Here is a 16,360-nt window from a genome sequence, read left to right as displayed (position 1 = left end):
CTGGTAAAAATGATGATAGTAAGTTTATGAAAAGGTTCAGCTAACTATAAACCATTGAAAATATCCATAGTTACACTGTAACTATCTAGTAACTGTGCTGTGGTAAGGGGCTACCCTTTGCATTTGCCAACAAGACTGGCACATAGCCTGTTACAGACTGAATTGTGTCCCCCACGCCCAAATTGCTACGTTGAAAGCCTAATCCTCAATGTGACTGTATTTAGAGATAGGGCCTTTAAGGAGGTAATTAAGGTTAAATGAGGGCATAGGGATGGGACTCATCCATTACGACCTTATAAGAAGAGATTCCAGGAGCCCACGCACAACAGGAAAAGCCACATGCGTACACAGTGAGAAGACGGCCATCTACAAGCCAAGGAGAGAGGCCTCACCAGAAACTAACCTGTGGGCACCCTGATCTTGGACTTTCAGCCTTCAGAACTGTGAGAAAATTAATTTCTGCTGTTTAAGCCACCCAGTCTGCAGTATTCTGTTACGGCAGCCTGAGCTGAGTAATACATAGCCCATGAAATTGGTCCTGCAGAAGGTGGTAAAAAACTAATATGTATTTGCCTGGGACGTGTGTAGACCTGGGTCTGAGACACTGAGCCAATGCAGCACTGAGAGGTCTCTTGGGAGAAGGGACGAAAAGGCAGTGAGAGGCCAGTGGGCAAAACCAGACAGCTCACGGCGCTGTGCTTGGTCATCCAAAAGGCTGCAGGGAGACCTAGAAAGTGAAGAAGAACATTTTCTTGGTGCTGCACCGAAAACGCTTGGGCTTCCCTCTAAGATGTATATTTTTAAAGAGAGGTACACTAAGAAAACAGGCAATGACAACAATTTCAATAGATGGCAACCTTTTGGCCATTGTTTTCGTCAAGCAATTTACACAATGTTGTGTGTTCCTTACCTACTGTGCTTGTATTATTTTTACCTTTTACATTTTTAGAATAGTAAGTGTGCTCCTGAATGGCATGCAGTTTCAACCGAATGGTCTGAGTCAGGTTTGTGCCACGGTGTCATGGTTTGGTGTACTGTTACCTCCCCATCACTCAGGGACAGGAGCAGATGCGTCACACCTGCCCAGCTCTCCTCCTCTCGAAACTCATCCCCAGCCTCGAAAACTGAAAAGCCCTAGGGGTCAGCCCAACGGGACATGACTTTCCTAGCAAGACGGCACATGCTGGCTGTTTGAATAGTGATCAGGCAACAGGAAACTCGCTATTAATGTCTGTCATGATAGGAGACAGAAAGGTTTACCAACACTTCCTGGGCCCTGGGTGTGCACCGATTCCCCAGTTGGGGGTTAATGGCCCCCAAGCACTTCCTCCCCAGATGAAAGCCCCTGAAGACCAAGGGGTCTTCACCTTGTGAGACCAGAATGGCCTTGGGGACTGAGGAAATGGACTCTCGCCCAAGATCCCGGATCCTTATAGCGCCATCACTGACGGGGGTGTGGGGGGCTAAAGAGAACAGCCAGCCCGAGGAAAGCCCAGGCTGTCTGGACTTTGGTGTCAAGGGTTCAGAGAATGGACTTCACAGGCATAAATCAGTATAAACCACAAGCTGAACCTGTCTCCAATCAGGACGAGCCCTGAGAACCATGTGAGTAGAAGCGTGTGCGTGTAACTCTATGGTAGAGAAATCACAAGTCTGGGTCCCTGGTACTTATCTCAAACATTCTTCCTAAGATCTGGCATTTGTAGCACTACCTGCCTTCTGCTTGCCTCCTCTGCATCATTCTAACCGCCTCTAAAGGCCCAGGCCACACTGGCCTCTCTTTTCCAGCCCCTTAGCTCTTATTACTGCCTCCCGCCCAGCGGCCCCCTCAAGTGGAGTTCAGGCTCCTCCAGGGAGAGCTCCATCCCTCCCAGCGCTTGGCACGGTGTCTGGAACGCTGTGGGCATCACCACAGGGCCTCATGTTCAGTAGGAGCTGAGACCTGTACGGGGCATGCAGCTGGCACATTGCCTCACATCTTTTGCCTGGGAGAAGCCAAGTGTGGACTCTGCACACAGTAGGTGCCTAATACTACACATCAGTTGCTCAATAAATGCCTGGTGGTGCAGCACGGAGGGCGACATGACATGACATGGCTCAAGCCTGTCAGTGGCTTCTGATTGTCAGTGGTCTAGAACCTAGTGGTCATCCCTGCTGGTGTCTGCTTGGGCCACCACTCCTGAGAGAAGACAAGGGCTTGGGACCAGCTGGCTTCCTGCTGTGGGTCAGCACCATTTCCTGAAACCTCAAATGTTCCCTCCCTTTGCTCCCATTTGAAGAGCCCCCTCATTCCAGTCGGCACCTGGACTCCTCTGGCCCTGCCGGTCAGACAGTTAGGGCCGGAGTGGGATTTCTGACCTGGAAGTTGCTCAGCGGAGATTTGGGGCTGAAAGCCCATGTGCCACTCCCAGCTCAGTGAGGAGAGGGCCCAGGGAGTCTCGCTCTGCCTGTGCCCTGTTGAACAGTGGGGTCCGGAGAGGGACATACACAGGCTGGGGCTCACGGGCCACTTCCTGCTCCAAGCATGACACGATCTCTGGGTGGTCTAGCCGCCTTGCTGCATCTTTCCGCTTGCCTGGTTCATTCATTGTCAAATGATCTGTTAACAAAACTGTTAAGCCCTGGACAATCCTCCAATTAATGATTAACAAACCCCTCGAGGACAGAGCCCTGTGAAGGGAAGGAGGGCCTTCCAAGGCAGGCTGGGGGCAGGTACCATCCACGCGAGGAGGGAAGACCTCATGTAGACGGACTTTCAAATTCCATAGGCTCTGAGACACCTATTTCCTGGGGGAGAGTGTGTGTGTTGGCGTGGGGGCGGAAAGGGGAAAGTTAGGGTGATGGTGGGACTGGGGGTTTGGTTCCAGATCTGTGTTGAGTGTTTTGTCAGCCAGATCTGGGAGATTATTTTGAACAACGTTGCTTTAAAAATAACGGAAATCTTGAGCCAAAGGGGCTTCAGACAGTATTCCCCCCCACCCCAAAAAACTCCAGGATCCAGGATTCTTTAGAATTTACAGTAACGGTAGTAGTAACAACAGCTAACATTATTGTGAGCACACTGTGTGCCAGGCACTGTGTTAAGACTTTACATACATTATTAAATCCTTAAAGCACATCTAAGAAGATGGCACTATTATTGTCTCTATGTTACAAATAACTTAGAGGCTTAGAGATACCAGGTTTCTAGCCAAGTTCATTGGGTTAGTGGGTAGTGGAGTTTCAATTCTACCCAAGCAGTCTGGTGCAGAACCTGGGCTCCTGGCCACCTTCCATGCTTCCAGCCACATGCTCCTAACCCCCTCTTCACCTGCAGCCTTGGTTGGTTGGTCTGCATGAGTGACATAATTCTATTTGTCCCATCTATTGATATGGCCATGGAGGAGGACCCCTGCAATATCCTTGGCACCCCAATATCAAGCTGAATGTCAAAGGATGCTGAGAGCCCCTGTGGGTAGTTAGGAGGAGTCCTCCCAAGACAAATAGCTCCTGGAATTAGGGGGAAGTTCCCAGCAATGGGCTGGTTCCTTCTGGTCGCTATTGTGATGGTGGAGGATTGTAAAATGTTGTGATGAGAGAAGGCAATTTTCTTTTGTACAAAGTGGACCTCCGGGAACTAGGTACTTCGAACATCATGATGTTAACGCAGTCTCCTAAGACTCTGGAAGGCAAACTGGTTTTTGGCTTTTTCACATTACCCTGGGCCCCTAAAGGGCCATGGACACTGAAAGATGGTTCTGGTACCAGGAATGAAAATAATCATAGCAAATACTTTTATAGTCATTACAAAGTACTAGGCACTCTTCTAAGGGCTTTATGTAAAATAACTCGCTTAATCCTCACAACAGTAAGAAGCAGATTCTATTGTTATCCCCTTGATATAGATGAGGAAACTGAAGCAGAGTTTCAGATCCCATATGATCAGGGGTAAGTATTTTGGTGGAGGTGCTTGGCTACAGGAGGAACTTTGAAATAGATGGACTTCTGTTCCCAGAAGCATGGGACAGGTATGGGGGGGTGACCAAGAAGCTGCAGAATGAAGTCTCACACGGACTTTTCTATCTGCCCGGACCCTCAAGTACTAACCTGCTTTCACCACACGAAGGGAGGAGGTGGCTGGAGAGAAGTCACAGGACCTCGCTGGATAATTCCCAGCCCAGTGCTCTGTGCCTTCATTCCCGAACTCTTCTTGAGCATCCTTTAGTGCCAGGCACTGCCTTGGATACTGGGGGTGGAATGGGATGGAGTCTGTGCCTGCCCCCAACCCAGGGGCTCGCAGTCTAGTTGGGAGAATGGCCCAGGCAAACTGTATTGCAGGCGCTCAGCCAAGGCCCAGAGCACAGCTGGACAGGAGAGAACCCAGGCCGTGGAGTGGCTACAGGGCAGCCCGCGAGCAGAAGGGTAAGAGCTGAAGTGGGGTGGCCGGCAGGAGCCGGATCCCGAAGCACCATGTCAAGGGCTGGGTTCTGTCCTGAGAGCAGTGGGGCTGTTGGAGTCCTTCACCAGGGAGTGACAGGACCAAACCTGTGTTTTGGAAAGATCACTCTGGCTGCAGCATGGACTCTGGATGGGAGGGCTTGTACTGTGGGTCTGGTGATGCAGGCCTGGAGTGATGGCGGCCTGAAAGGAGGCGTGGGGTGGGGATGGAGAGGAGAGGACAATCCAGAGGAGGCAGAAGCAAAGGCGTTTCCAGACTCACTGCATACGGGCATGAGGACCACCACAGGCTTTGACTCTGGACTCCTGCCTGGATTCGTGGTGTCATTTCTGAGACAGAGACACAGGGAGAGCAGCTCTGTGGCAAGATGATTTCAGTTTGGACATTTTGTGTCTCTGGGCTAACCATGTGTGGGCAAACAGCGTTATCATGCATCCCCAGCTTCCTCCAGAATGTTTATTGAGGGAGCAGTGTGCCCTGGCATGTCAGAGGCTGGCGCAGGGAGAGGTGAGATCTGTGCTGGGTGCCAGGGCTGGGGGGAGCAGTCCTGAATCCCCCAGCCAGGTAGGTGACATCCCACTCCCTTTTAGGGATGCGGACGTGACATTCCCATTAAGCAGCTTGACCAGGGGCTGCCAGCCCTGTGAACAAACTTGGGCTTCTTGCATCTCCTCTGCACTGGGGAGAGGCCCCTGCTTTCTGCCCCTTCACCAGCTTCTCTCTCTGCTGAACTTCCCGGACCTGGGGCTTGTGTTGGCAGGAATAACTGTTTTGATGTCAAGTGGGTATAGTGCCATGTACGGTCAAGCCCACGATCTCATTCAATCCTCCTCTATGCCCGATGATGGTGGTACCGTCACCACATTTTCAAGATGACGAAAGGAAGGCTCAGAGAGGTCAGAAGACTTGCCCCAGTCACACAGCTGTTCACTGTGTCTCAAAGTATCTTTACCAGATCCCGTCTTTGCCACTTGTGGAGGCCAGGGCAGCTGCTGTCCAAGCAGAAGGTGGCATGAGGACAGGCAGTGTTCTGCAGGGTGGAGGTCCAGGGGCAAGGGTGGGATGGGAGGAAATGCAAAACCCACAGGGAGGGGCTACACACACCCCACCACATGACTCCCCAGCCCTGAGAATCCTCGTGGCCCCTCACCCTGGGCCTGTGAAATCTAAAGTCAAAAGCGACAAGCCTCTTCACTTCCGGTCAACTTGGACTTTGCTTTTCGGTTCAGAAGCAAGAGGGAGCAGGTGCATCCTGGCTTCTCTCTCCCTGACATGCAGGTGAAAATATTATAGCCTTTCTGCAGCTCACCACTGGGCCCAGCGTCTGGGGCTTTAGAGGGTCTCTGACCACCCTCCTGGCCACCAAAAATCCTTTGTGGAAGAAGGTAGGGGCTAGAAAGAATGACATCAACAGCCTGCACCTCTGCTGTGACACACACAGCTGGGCTCATGTGGTACCAGTGCAGTGACACTGGACTTCGACGGCTCACGAGGTCTGACGCTGGCCACCACCTCCGCCCGCGGATTAGCTCAGGGGTTCCAACGCAACAAGACCAACGGCTCAGGTATTTTATAACAGGATTCAAGTGGAACTAAATCGTTGTTCCCCTCTTATCACTTTGTACACATAAAGTCTATTTTAATCAGCTTTCAATATATAATCTAAAAAAAAAATGAAAAGAAATCCTACAGATTCCTCCCACCCCCAAACTGTTCTTAGAGAAAGAAAGGTTTATCTTGTAAGTTTCTTAAGAAAAATCTATATGTGCTCATTGCATTGAAATAACACTCATTACAGTGAGCTGCATGCAAGCCGGCTTCTCTAGTCAAAGATGAGAGACAATTGCTTGACCTATTGCAAATCAAAAAGCATTTCCACACCACCTTTATTTTTCAACTGGTTAAGTTTTAAATGAAAGCCCCAGCGCCCTTTCTTGGTAAGGCAGACTCACAGAGCCCCAACCGAAATTTCAGCTCAGTCGATGGGAAGATAATTACAAGAAACAAAATGTGAAGTTTAAAATCAGGGCACTAATGAAGTCTAAAAATACCAGTGGCCCATCCTTCTGGCTGGCAAGACCTTTTCTTCATGGAGGGGATCTCTTCGTAATTACTCAGCCCCGTGAGAGGCCAGGTTGTCATGTCAAACAATAGTAGGAAAAATCACGGGACTTTAATGAGCTAGATCTCAAAGAGTTCTATGGTGGATCTTATTATAATGCTGGGCAAGCTTTCAAACAGAGAACAGGAGAAAAGGGAAGTTCTTTTTTTTTTTTTTTTTTTTAAGTAGAGTTCTGACTAGTGTTGATGCTGTCACGCAGGGCCTCCTGGTTCCCGCTCGGAGCCAGCTGCCTGTCATTTAGGAGTGTGACATCAATTGGGCTTCGGAGATGTAAAATCCCTAGGGGCAAAATTAAAAGTGACCCAAATCCAGACCCACGTGGTCTTGTCAGGAAGATGAGTCTCACATAGCAAGTTTCAAAGATTTGGTTTCAAAATTCAGGTTTCTTATTTAAAAAAATATGCAGTTGTTTGACATTAGATCTGACAGACAAATTATAGCTTTGGCAATCAAGGCTTTTAAGATTAGAAATGAAAGGAGAAATTACCTAAAAAAAAAAAAAAGAAAGAAAAAACCCACCCAGGCTTGAGTTGGGAGGCATTTGTGTGTGCATGCTTTACTGTCTTTCTTCACCGTAAATATAAGGGGATAAATCAGCTGATGAGGGCCATAAGTAGAGAAGCAAGTTCAATGTAATTTCTGGGGAAACAACCAGCTCACCGGAAACCTATGAAAATCAGCATGATGGATGGGTCACCGGGTCACCGGCTGGAGCTGGGGGAATCTAGCTAGGTCGCCGGAAGGCGGGGCTGTGAACACTTTCTAGGCCCACACCATCCCTGGCCCTCACCTGGTGCTGAATATACACCACAGGGGCTGGAAGAGCACACCCCACCAGGGGCCCCCTCTTTACTCCCCTCCTGTGCGTGGGCTCAGGCCCACGATAGAGGATGGTTCACGCCGTCTGATGATGTTACAGGCGTGGCTCTGTAAGGGCCTGCAGGCCCAGCGCCAACAGGGGCGCAAGCAGGGGCCTGCCTCTACCACCTATATCTTCTTGATCTTAGGGACTCAGATGCTTAACAGCGATCAGATGCGCCGACGCCTGGCAGCTTCCGGGAGGTGGATCCCAGCTCCGTGCTAAGCCCTAAACCAGGGAGCAGCCCCGGCTGGGCCAGTTACCTTTTTACACAGAACAACTCCTTTTCCTAGGTGCATGCCTGACATTGGCAAGTCAGCAAGACCTTTCCTCAGTCCTAGGAGGCCCCCTGGGATGCGGCAGCGGGATGGGGTGGGGAGAGGGAAGCCCACCCAGTGCCTCAGGCTTTGGCACAGCCTTGGGAGCAGCCGGGACACCTAGTGCCCAGTGTGTCAGAGTTGGCGGCATATAAACTGGGAGTGAGTTTTTGTTTAAAGGGGGAGGGAGCTTAAGCAAAACAATTCAAGCAAACAAACAAAAATCAATTTAGTCAATTTTTTTTTAAAAAAAGATCTTAAGGCAAGAGTTTACCAAAATGTAGTGTGATTTTCTATAATTTTGTCATTTAAAACTAGTGTTGATTTCCAAAACAAAGGCAGTCAGGGGCGCAATCAGATTGGGAATTAAACCCAACAGAGATCTAGACATGGCTATGGCGGTGTTGGGACGCTTGACAAGGCCTGGAAGTTGCTCGAAGGGATAAAGATAGAGAGCAGGCTGGACGAGCGTGGCTGGTTGGCGTCCTTGCTCTGCTAAGACTCTGCTTTGCAGGTGTCGCCACCCCCCCACTCTGCCATCTCAAGTGGTTGTAAGTAGGGAGGCTTAGAAGTCACGCCCGAGATCCACACCTCCTAGACTATCTACTCCCCTTTCAAAGGAGGCCTGGATGCCCAGCAGGGCAGACCACCTGTTAAGTATCCTCTTTCCCGCACCCAGATCCAGGGCTCGCTGGCCGCCCTCTCCATTCAGCGGGAGGAGAGGCCCGGCTGACTGGACCTGGAGGGGATAGACAAGCCTGGGGCAGATAAGCCCCACCAGCCTCAGCTGCGGCCCCCAGACCTCCCACTCCCCTCCTCATTCCAGCTGGCCAGATCCCTTAGACAGTCGTCAGGAGTGAGGCTGGTTTGCCGACGCCCTTTGCACTGACCCTCCGGCCGGCGCCCAGCCTAAAACCACATCCTGGTGTCCTCCCCACCCTGGCTCTGTTCTCAAGGATCTGCCTTGGAGCTCCCCTGAATGAAAACTGCCCTGGGCTCGGGGAAGGGGAGGTTAAATGAAGGCCAAGGCCGGAGGTGCTCTTTCTTGGGGCCTCATAGAGCCACCCATGGGACCTCACAGAGCCAACATTCAGCTGGCTCAGGGTGGTCTGGGAGTGGCTCCTGGACCTCACCTCATGCCCCTGAGCTGCTCTCACCCAGCGGCACGGCAGTAGATGTTTTCCGGAGTGGGGACGGGGAACACAGACAGTTCATGTTCTGGCTGTCCTCATGAGTGGAAATGGAGACGGCCCCCAGAGGGACTGTTCTGAGGGAACCCTAAGCGGAGCAGAGGATGCCTGCTCATTCTGCATGTGGCCTGGCCTTGGGTCAGAGGGGAGAAGGGCCCAGGGCTCGGGCTGAAGGCGGAAGGCCCTGGACTTTGCAGGCTCTCCCCTCCCCTCCTCTTCCTGCGCACTCACGTTTCCCCGCCTTCCTTGTCCTGCCCTCCACCTTCCCCTCTGCCTCCTTGGTCTGAGGCCAGGCTGCCTTTGGCAGGGAGCCCCACTGTAGCCTGCATGAAACCAGTGAGAGACTGCTGGAGAGCACAGAAGCCAGGAAGCAGACTCCTGTCCGCGCTGCGGTAGTGACCGTACAGGGAAGCACAGATGCGGGCACGCAGGAGCGTGTGGGCAGCAGGACTTACCTTTGGGGTGCCCGGGGTCGGTGAACTCATACTTCCCCACGCCAATGGTCCGTAGCATCTGCAGCCCGTGGGCCGAGTCTGACGTGGGGGGCCCATTGGTGGCAGGGGCACCGCTGGGGAGAGTGGCAGACGGCTGGGCCGGCGGCGGTGGAGGCAGCAGGGGCCCCGCCATGTGGCCATTGCCCACAGTGGTGGGTCCTGGGCGGGCCACCTGCCCGACGCCGGGCAGCGTGGAAACAGCCAGGGGCTGTGGGCTGGCATACAGGGCCTGGGCAGGCATGTTGACCACCACGCTGCTCAGTGGCTGAGAGGGCGGCTGTGGGAGTGAGTAGTGGCCTGGCATCAGCGGGAGCTGGGGCCCCACGTGGGGAGGCAGTGAAGGGGTCACCCCAATGACCGGGGCCTGGACGTTCACAGCCGGGCTGAAGGTGGGAGGCTGGGCCACTCCGTAGGAGTGTGCGATCAGGGCAGACTGGCTCCCGGCGGCCACTGTGGTCACCCACGGCCCTGTGCCTGCAAGGGAGATGGAAGAAATGTCACCCGCCAGTTACATCTTCACTCAACAAACACCGACTGCCCCTGGCCCTGGGCTGAGTGCCGGCGTCACAGAGGTGAACAAGAGGCCTGTGTCTGGGAACTCACGGACTAAGAATCCGTGGTTAGAGTGGCACAAAATAAGTGCTTTAGGAGTAGATAAACATGGGTGTGGGGTCTCAGAGGGGGGAGCATAACCTGCCAGGGAGAGGCTGAGAAGCAGCAAAATAGAGAGGAGAAAGTGGAGACCTTCCAAGAGACCTGGATTCACATCTTGGCTCGGCCACTTACTACCTAAGAGCCCTAGGCAGGTCGCTTATCATCTTTGAGACTCATTCTTCCTATCTGTCAAATGGAACTAGCAACACCCACCTCACAGGTCTCCCGGGAAGAACTGAATGATGAAGATGTATTTGACAAAAACTCCCCAAATTAGCAGAGTGTCTGGCATGCGTTACATGTTCCATAGATGTGGGTGTTTTTCCTTCCTTTCTGGAGAATCGCTGTCTGAGAAAGGTGGGGAGAAATCTGGATTGTGAAGATAGTAGGTGTTTGCTGGGCAAAAGGGGAGGGCCAGAGCCTGGAGCCCTGCAAAGGTTCTGTGATGCAGGAAGGGAGAGCCAGGGGTGGGGGCAGTGGGGGGAGGCTGGCAGGAGCTGCTCTCCACGGCCTTGCTGGGGGGCCAGGGTTTGTCCTAAGCAACCTCTGCATGGCCAGCCCTGGGGGAAACAAGAGAAGTCCATTTTGGCTGAACAAAGGGGTCGGTCACATCTCCTGAGACCCCAATTTAAGATGCAAAGCCAGCTGTGCCCAGGTCAGGCAGAGCAGGGCCCCCTGAGCTCAGCTGACATGGAGGTGACCCAAGTGGGCTTGTGAGTGAAGCTGGAAGATGCTGTGATCGGGAAGGTCAATCTGGGTCACCTCTGATGAATAAGTCTGGGTCTAGGACTCTGTCTTCTGAAGGCCACCTTGGTTGTCATGATGCCTGGAGTGGCGGCATAGTCTGAGGAAGGAGAGTGGGAACCAAGGGGTACTCAGGGCCACCAGCTCCAGAGGCTAGAAGGTGGGGCTTGGAGCTCTCTCACAGAAGTACAATTTCGAGGAAGGGCAGGAGCCAAGGTGGTGGGGTGACTCCCTAACCACCAGTGCGTACTGTCTCTGAGGAGTCCAAAGGGGGAGCCACTTGGCATGGTGGTGGAGAGCCAGGCTTGGCTTCAGACAGACGGCATTTTAGTCCCGGGTCTGCCCTCACTAGCTGAGTGACCTTAGGGCAAAGCCTTCCCCGAGTAGTTTCCTCATCTGCAGTGGGACAATAATGCCAACTTCGTAGTGTTGCTGTGAGCAGTGAGGTGACACACAGAACAAGGCACATAATAAATGGGCAGCAAATAGTTTTGATTTCGATTATGAGAGAGGCTGGAGAAACCTAGAAGCCTACAAATGTCAGTGAAGCAGTGCCAGCAAAATTATAGAACTGGCTGCTAAGGGGGATTGTCCCCAAGCCTGAAGAATAGGAGGTGGCATCAGTGTGAGCTAGCCTGGTGTCTTAAGGACAAGGCATGCCATCTGAAGCTCAGTCCTCTGCAGGATTGGCCAGGGAGCCTGGAAAAATGCATGAGAACTTCAGAGTACAGCTGGCGAGCTCTCAGATAACTCTGTGGTGAACATATAGAGAGGTAGGGCCACAGAGGTGATTGATTCGTGAGCCGGGGAATGGCCCAAAGGATGCTGGAGACATAAAGGGAGGTCTCTAGTGATATGCTCACCATTTTTTATCAATGATTTGGATGACAATATGGAAGACATGTGACCAAGTCTGCAGGAGACATCATATTGGGAAGGTTGGGTAAAGGTCAGTAATAAAAGCAGGCATCTAAAAGATGCTGAGAGTCATCCAGGAAGATAGTGACAAGGTCTTGCCCTTGGGTCCCCACACCCAGCTGCTTAAGCCAGATTGTGAGGAGATGGACAGGGGTCAGAGTAGCCACCTTGACAGTCTTGGGGTCTTACTGTTGAGAAAGCATGAGATGTGTCTACCAGCAGAGCAGAAGTGATGTGAGGCTGCAATGATCAAGGTAGAGGGGCTGAATGAAGGAGGTGCTGCAGACCGCTCGTGGGTTCTTTGTTTTGGGTTCTGGGCACTGAAGGATACAGGAAGAGGAACAATCCCCAAGAAGGTGAAGGGACTGGAAGCCCTGGGCTTGAGGGTGTGGCTGAAGACTTGGGGTGTTCGTCCTGCAGAAGACTTGGAGAGGGGATGAGCAGGGCTCTTCAGATATCTGTAGGGCTGTGGTGTGGATGGCCAAGCCCACGTGTTCTATGTATCCCAAGGGGAGGTCTGGGATCCAAGGGAGATAGCAGGGAAGGTTTTTGTTATGGTCAGAGAAGGCCATGTAAAGAAGGCCTCCGGTGCTGTAGAAGGTGGTAAACCCCCAGTCCCCAGGGCGGGGGAGCTTCTCAGTTCTCATGTAACTGTTGGCAAGGCAAGACCTCACTGGAACGGGTGATTTTGGAAATTTATGAATCAGAGTACTGAGGTTTAGGAATGACTAACTATTCAAAATAACTTGAAGCAGATTCAGAGTCACTCTATGTCACTCTCACTACCTTGTCCTTCCCAATATTTTCTTGAGAAAGGGGTAGAGACACAGCTACTGCCCAGGGAATTACACACAGTCACGCCCCACTCCCCCGCCCCCGTGCCCCTGCCCCCAGTGCAGCCTGAGCTCTGGGCTGCTGCAGGCCGTGGGTCAGGACCTGCTGAGGAGCTGGGGCACCCGGGAGGTCTCAGACACGTCTCGCCCTCCCCTCCGGCTCCCGGCGTAGGTGGCTCTGTCTGCCTGTAGTACACACCTGGATTGTCGCTCTCCCTCATCTGTTTGGAGGGCGGCTCATCAGTGTCCCAAGGCGTGGACTGATTGATGGGCGTCTGCCCCCACCGGATGCTGGTCGTGAGTCCCTGGGACTGACTGTCTGCTTTGGAGATGCCGGGGGCCTGGGGAGAAGCAGAGCAGGAGGGTGAGCACAGCCTGGTAACGGTCCTGCCCTGGCGCCCATCCCCCGCAGTACCCCCGCTGCCTGAGCCCCGGGGCCAGAGGCAGAGACCTGGTCCTGAGCCCAGTACCACGGGAGAATGGCAGGGCGTTTTGGTGCAGTAGCAGCAGCTGTGGCCTCGGCTAGATTCCCGCCTCCAGGGACACCCAACCTAACCCGGTGCCTCCTCCACCACCCACTCTACCTGAGCCATCAAAACGGAACGAGCGCTCTGTGCTATGACAAATGACATCCCCCCAGTCCTTGGGCCATTAATAAGCTGCAACAATATGCGCGGGCATGTGTTGAGCACCAACTGTATACTCAGCCCAGGCCCAGGACCACCATGTGCCCAGCTCTTTGACATGTGAGAGGATGGCTCTCCAAAGCATTACCGTCGGGCCCCATCCTGCTTCCACACCAGCCTCCGAGGCCCCAGACTTCCCACTCCACAGAGGAGGCGTGGGAGGGGGTGGACTGGGGCCCTTGGGAGGACAGCGCAGGTCCTGCTGCCAGGGCTGGAAGGCAGGGAGCATCTCCACTGGGACCTTCGGCTCCTCCCTGCAGGAAGCAGGCAGGCTCTCTGCTCCAGGATCTCACTTGCTAATTTAGATATTCAATGAGAAAACAAACCTCAGGGCGAAAACAAACATTAGGACAGCACTGGCCTCCTTGAGCTACCACCTTACCATGGAATATTATATAGGCAATAAAAATCATGTTTACTGGGCTTCCCTGGTGGCGCAGTGGTTAAGAATCTGCCTGCCAACGCAGGGGACACGGGTTTGAGCCCTGGTCTGGGAAGATCCCACATGCTGCGGAGCAACTAAGCCCGTGCCCCACAACTACTGAGCCTGCGCTCTAGAGCCCGCGAGCCACAACTACTGAAGCCCGTGCGCCTAGAGCCCGTGCTCCGCAACAAAGGAAGCCACCGCAATGAGAAGCCAGCGCACCGCAAAGAAGAGTAACCCCCGCTCACCGCAACTAGAGAAAAACCCGCGCGCAGCAACGAAGACCCAATGCAGCCAAAAGTAAAATAAATAAATTAAAAAAAAAAGTCTTTGGAGATTAAGACTTGTTTAAAAAAAAAAATCATGTTGACTAAGAATTCCTAATGAGGTGGCAAAATGCTTACGCTATAATGTTAAATGAGAAAAGCAGGACATAAAATGACACGCATATAAACTTATCATGTAAAGTAATATGTGCAGAAAGGAAAAATCCCAAAATATTAGCAGGAATGTCATTCTTGGGTGAAGGGATTAAGGGAAACTTTTATTCTTTTTGTCTATACTTCTCTGTATTTGCCAAATTTTCTACTGTGGCCATTACCATTATTTATAATATTATAATATTTATAATAAGCAAAAAAAAAAAAAAAAATCCCCAAAACACATTGGAGGGCCTGGTACTGGGATAACTGGGATGTGAGGGGGTGAGAGTCTCAAGAGAGATGGTTCCAGGAGCAGTGACCACAGCTTGCAGGAGTGTAGCCGGAGCCCAGCCAGGTTTGGGGACAGTCACAGAAGGGCAAAGGAGCCTCCAGGGTCATCTGCAGGCCTCTCTCAGGTGAGGCCACAGTGCTCTTGCCTCCTATTGGAAGCTAAGTCAGTGACCCAGCTGGTGGGGGGGCAGCGCCCCTTTCTGGGCATCTCTGAGCGGCGGGACTCTCCTTGCCAGGCTGGCTGGAGCGTACTGGCAGGCGGGAGGGGGTATGGACTTACTGGGGCTTTGATGCCTTATGCAGATGACAAACAGTGCCTGTATCAGGGCCTGCTGGGAGAAGTGGGAGCGCATCCTATTAGGACCGTAAGCTGAGCTGAGCTAATTGCATTAGGCCGTACTTTATCTCCGGCCTGCATTTCAGATGCTTCGCTTCTGTGAACAGCGCAGGAAACAAAGGAAAAGAGTTAATCTCCTGAGGAAAGAACAATTCTGCGGACAAGCTTCCTTATCAGAGGCCTCTGCCCCACTTCTGTCTGTGGGACAGATGAGAGCTTAGGGTAGGCGAGGAGGTTGGGGATTTAGCCACACTCACCAATAGTCTTAGGGAACTTACGAAACAAAAGTGTGGCTTCTACAGCGTTCTCTGAATAGACAGCTTTCCAGTGTGCCCTGTCTGCGGCCCCCTCTGTATTCCCAGGCTCTTGGGAAGCTGGTGGGCTCAGAGGTGCAGAGGTTGCTTTTCCTACAATAAGAGGCATCTGGGGGGAAGAAGCCAGTGTGATGTCCCATTCGGGGCCCTGTTTTGGGGTGAAGTTTGAATGGGGAGACCCCGGCCTCCTTACCCCTTCTGCCAGTAGGGGGTGCTGCAGCCCCCTCTCTGCGGCCTGGAATTCCCGGAGGCCTCCCAGGCCAGAGACAGGTTTGGTTTTCCGGGTCCTCCTGCAGTTGCCTTTGTCCTGGCTGAATCAGCACCCAGGCCTGGTAACCTGACAGGGTGGGGAAGGGCTCTGTGAACTTGGAGGCCCTGGGCCTGGTCCTTAGAGCAGCCGCTGCCGCCAGAAGGGCTGGTCGGGGTCTCCTGCTTGAGAGCAGGTAATCAAACTCTAAAACTTCAGGCGTTCCGGGTTTTGCCCTAAAATTGGGGGAGTTTCTGAACTTGAAAAACTGCACACTTTTCCTCAGGCCCTTGATTCTAAAACACTCCTGCCAGCTCGCTCGCTTGCGCCTTTGCTGGTCAGGGGGTTTGCTCTTCAGTACGCTGGGCCCCTGCTCTGTGGCCGGCCCTGCCCAAACGGGGCCCCCTGGGCTGGGGACGGGCAGTCACTGAGACTCAGCCCTGCCCTCGAGGGGCTGCTCCCACCTATGAGTCACACTCCGGAAGGAAGCTGGGGGTGCAGGGGGTCCAGGGGGTACTCGGGCGGGCCCAGGTCTCCGGGGTGATTGAGCTGTGGCTACAACAGGCCTGCTCTCTTCCTGTGTCTTTCATGACTATGACAAGCGAGTTCTTATGTACAAGAAAGAGGTTCTGCTGTGAGAAGGAAAGCAGCCTATTTTTTTTTTTTTTCTTTAGGAGAGATAAATAAGGACACTCATTCTATTTGGCACTAGCAACCTCTGAAGCTGTGAGCAACTTGTGGTTCAGGACTTTTTATTCATTTTATTGAAAAAAAGAAATGAACATTCCTCCCTTCACTCCCTCCAGAAAAAACATGGACACGGGTTGTGCGCTTCGCCGAGGCGCCTGGACGCCCAGGTGGTGAGGAATGTTGCAGCTGGTGATGTGAGTCAGCTCGGCCTGACCAGAGCCCTGTCCTCCTGCGAACGGGTTCCAGGCCCAAGGTAAACTCGAGGTTCCCAGGTTCTGGAGGCTTCTAGGGGACCGTGTGTGGGTTTGCGCCTCCAGCTTTGAACTTGGCTCCTGCTAAGCCTTTCCGCCTTGGTTCAGAGTCCCCAGAAGTCCACAATT

The 16,360-nt window shown here is 52.8% G+C and overlaps 1 protein-coding gene across 1 annotated transcript in view; it reads right to left on the bottom strand.

Annotated features, from left to right (window-relative positions):
• The window catches only part of KLHL29 (kelch like family member 29), a 310,919-nt gene that overhangs the window by 54,752 nt on the left and 239,807 nt on the right, over window positions 1-16,360 (bottom strand). The window contains exons 4-5 of the mRNA XM_068564309.1: window positions 12,769-12,910; window positions 9,382-9,894 (exon numbers count right to left, since the gene is read on the bottom strand). Coding sequence (XP_068420410.1) covers window positions 9,382-9,894; window positions 12,769-12,910 — 655 coding nt within the window. The remainder of the gene's footprint in view (window positions 1-9,381; window positions 9,895-12,768; window positions 12,911-16,360) is intronic.

Source organism: Eschrichtius robustus, chromosome 15 (genome assembly GCF_028021215.1).
Source record: "Eschrichtius robustus isolate mEscRob2 chromosome 15, mEscRob2.pri, whole genome shotgun sequence".
In the NCBI taxonomy this organism is placed as follows: domain Eukaryota; kingdom Metazoa; phylum Chordata; class Mammalia; order Artiodactyla; family Eschrichtiidae; genus Eschrichtius; species Eschrichtius robustus.
Note: the sequence above shows the minus strand (reverse complement) of the source record. Positions and strands in the feature narration are given on the sequence as shown.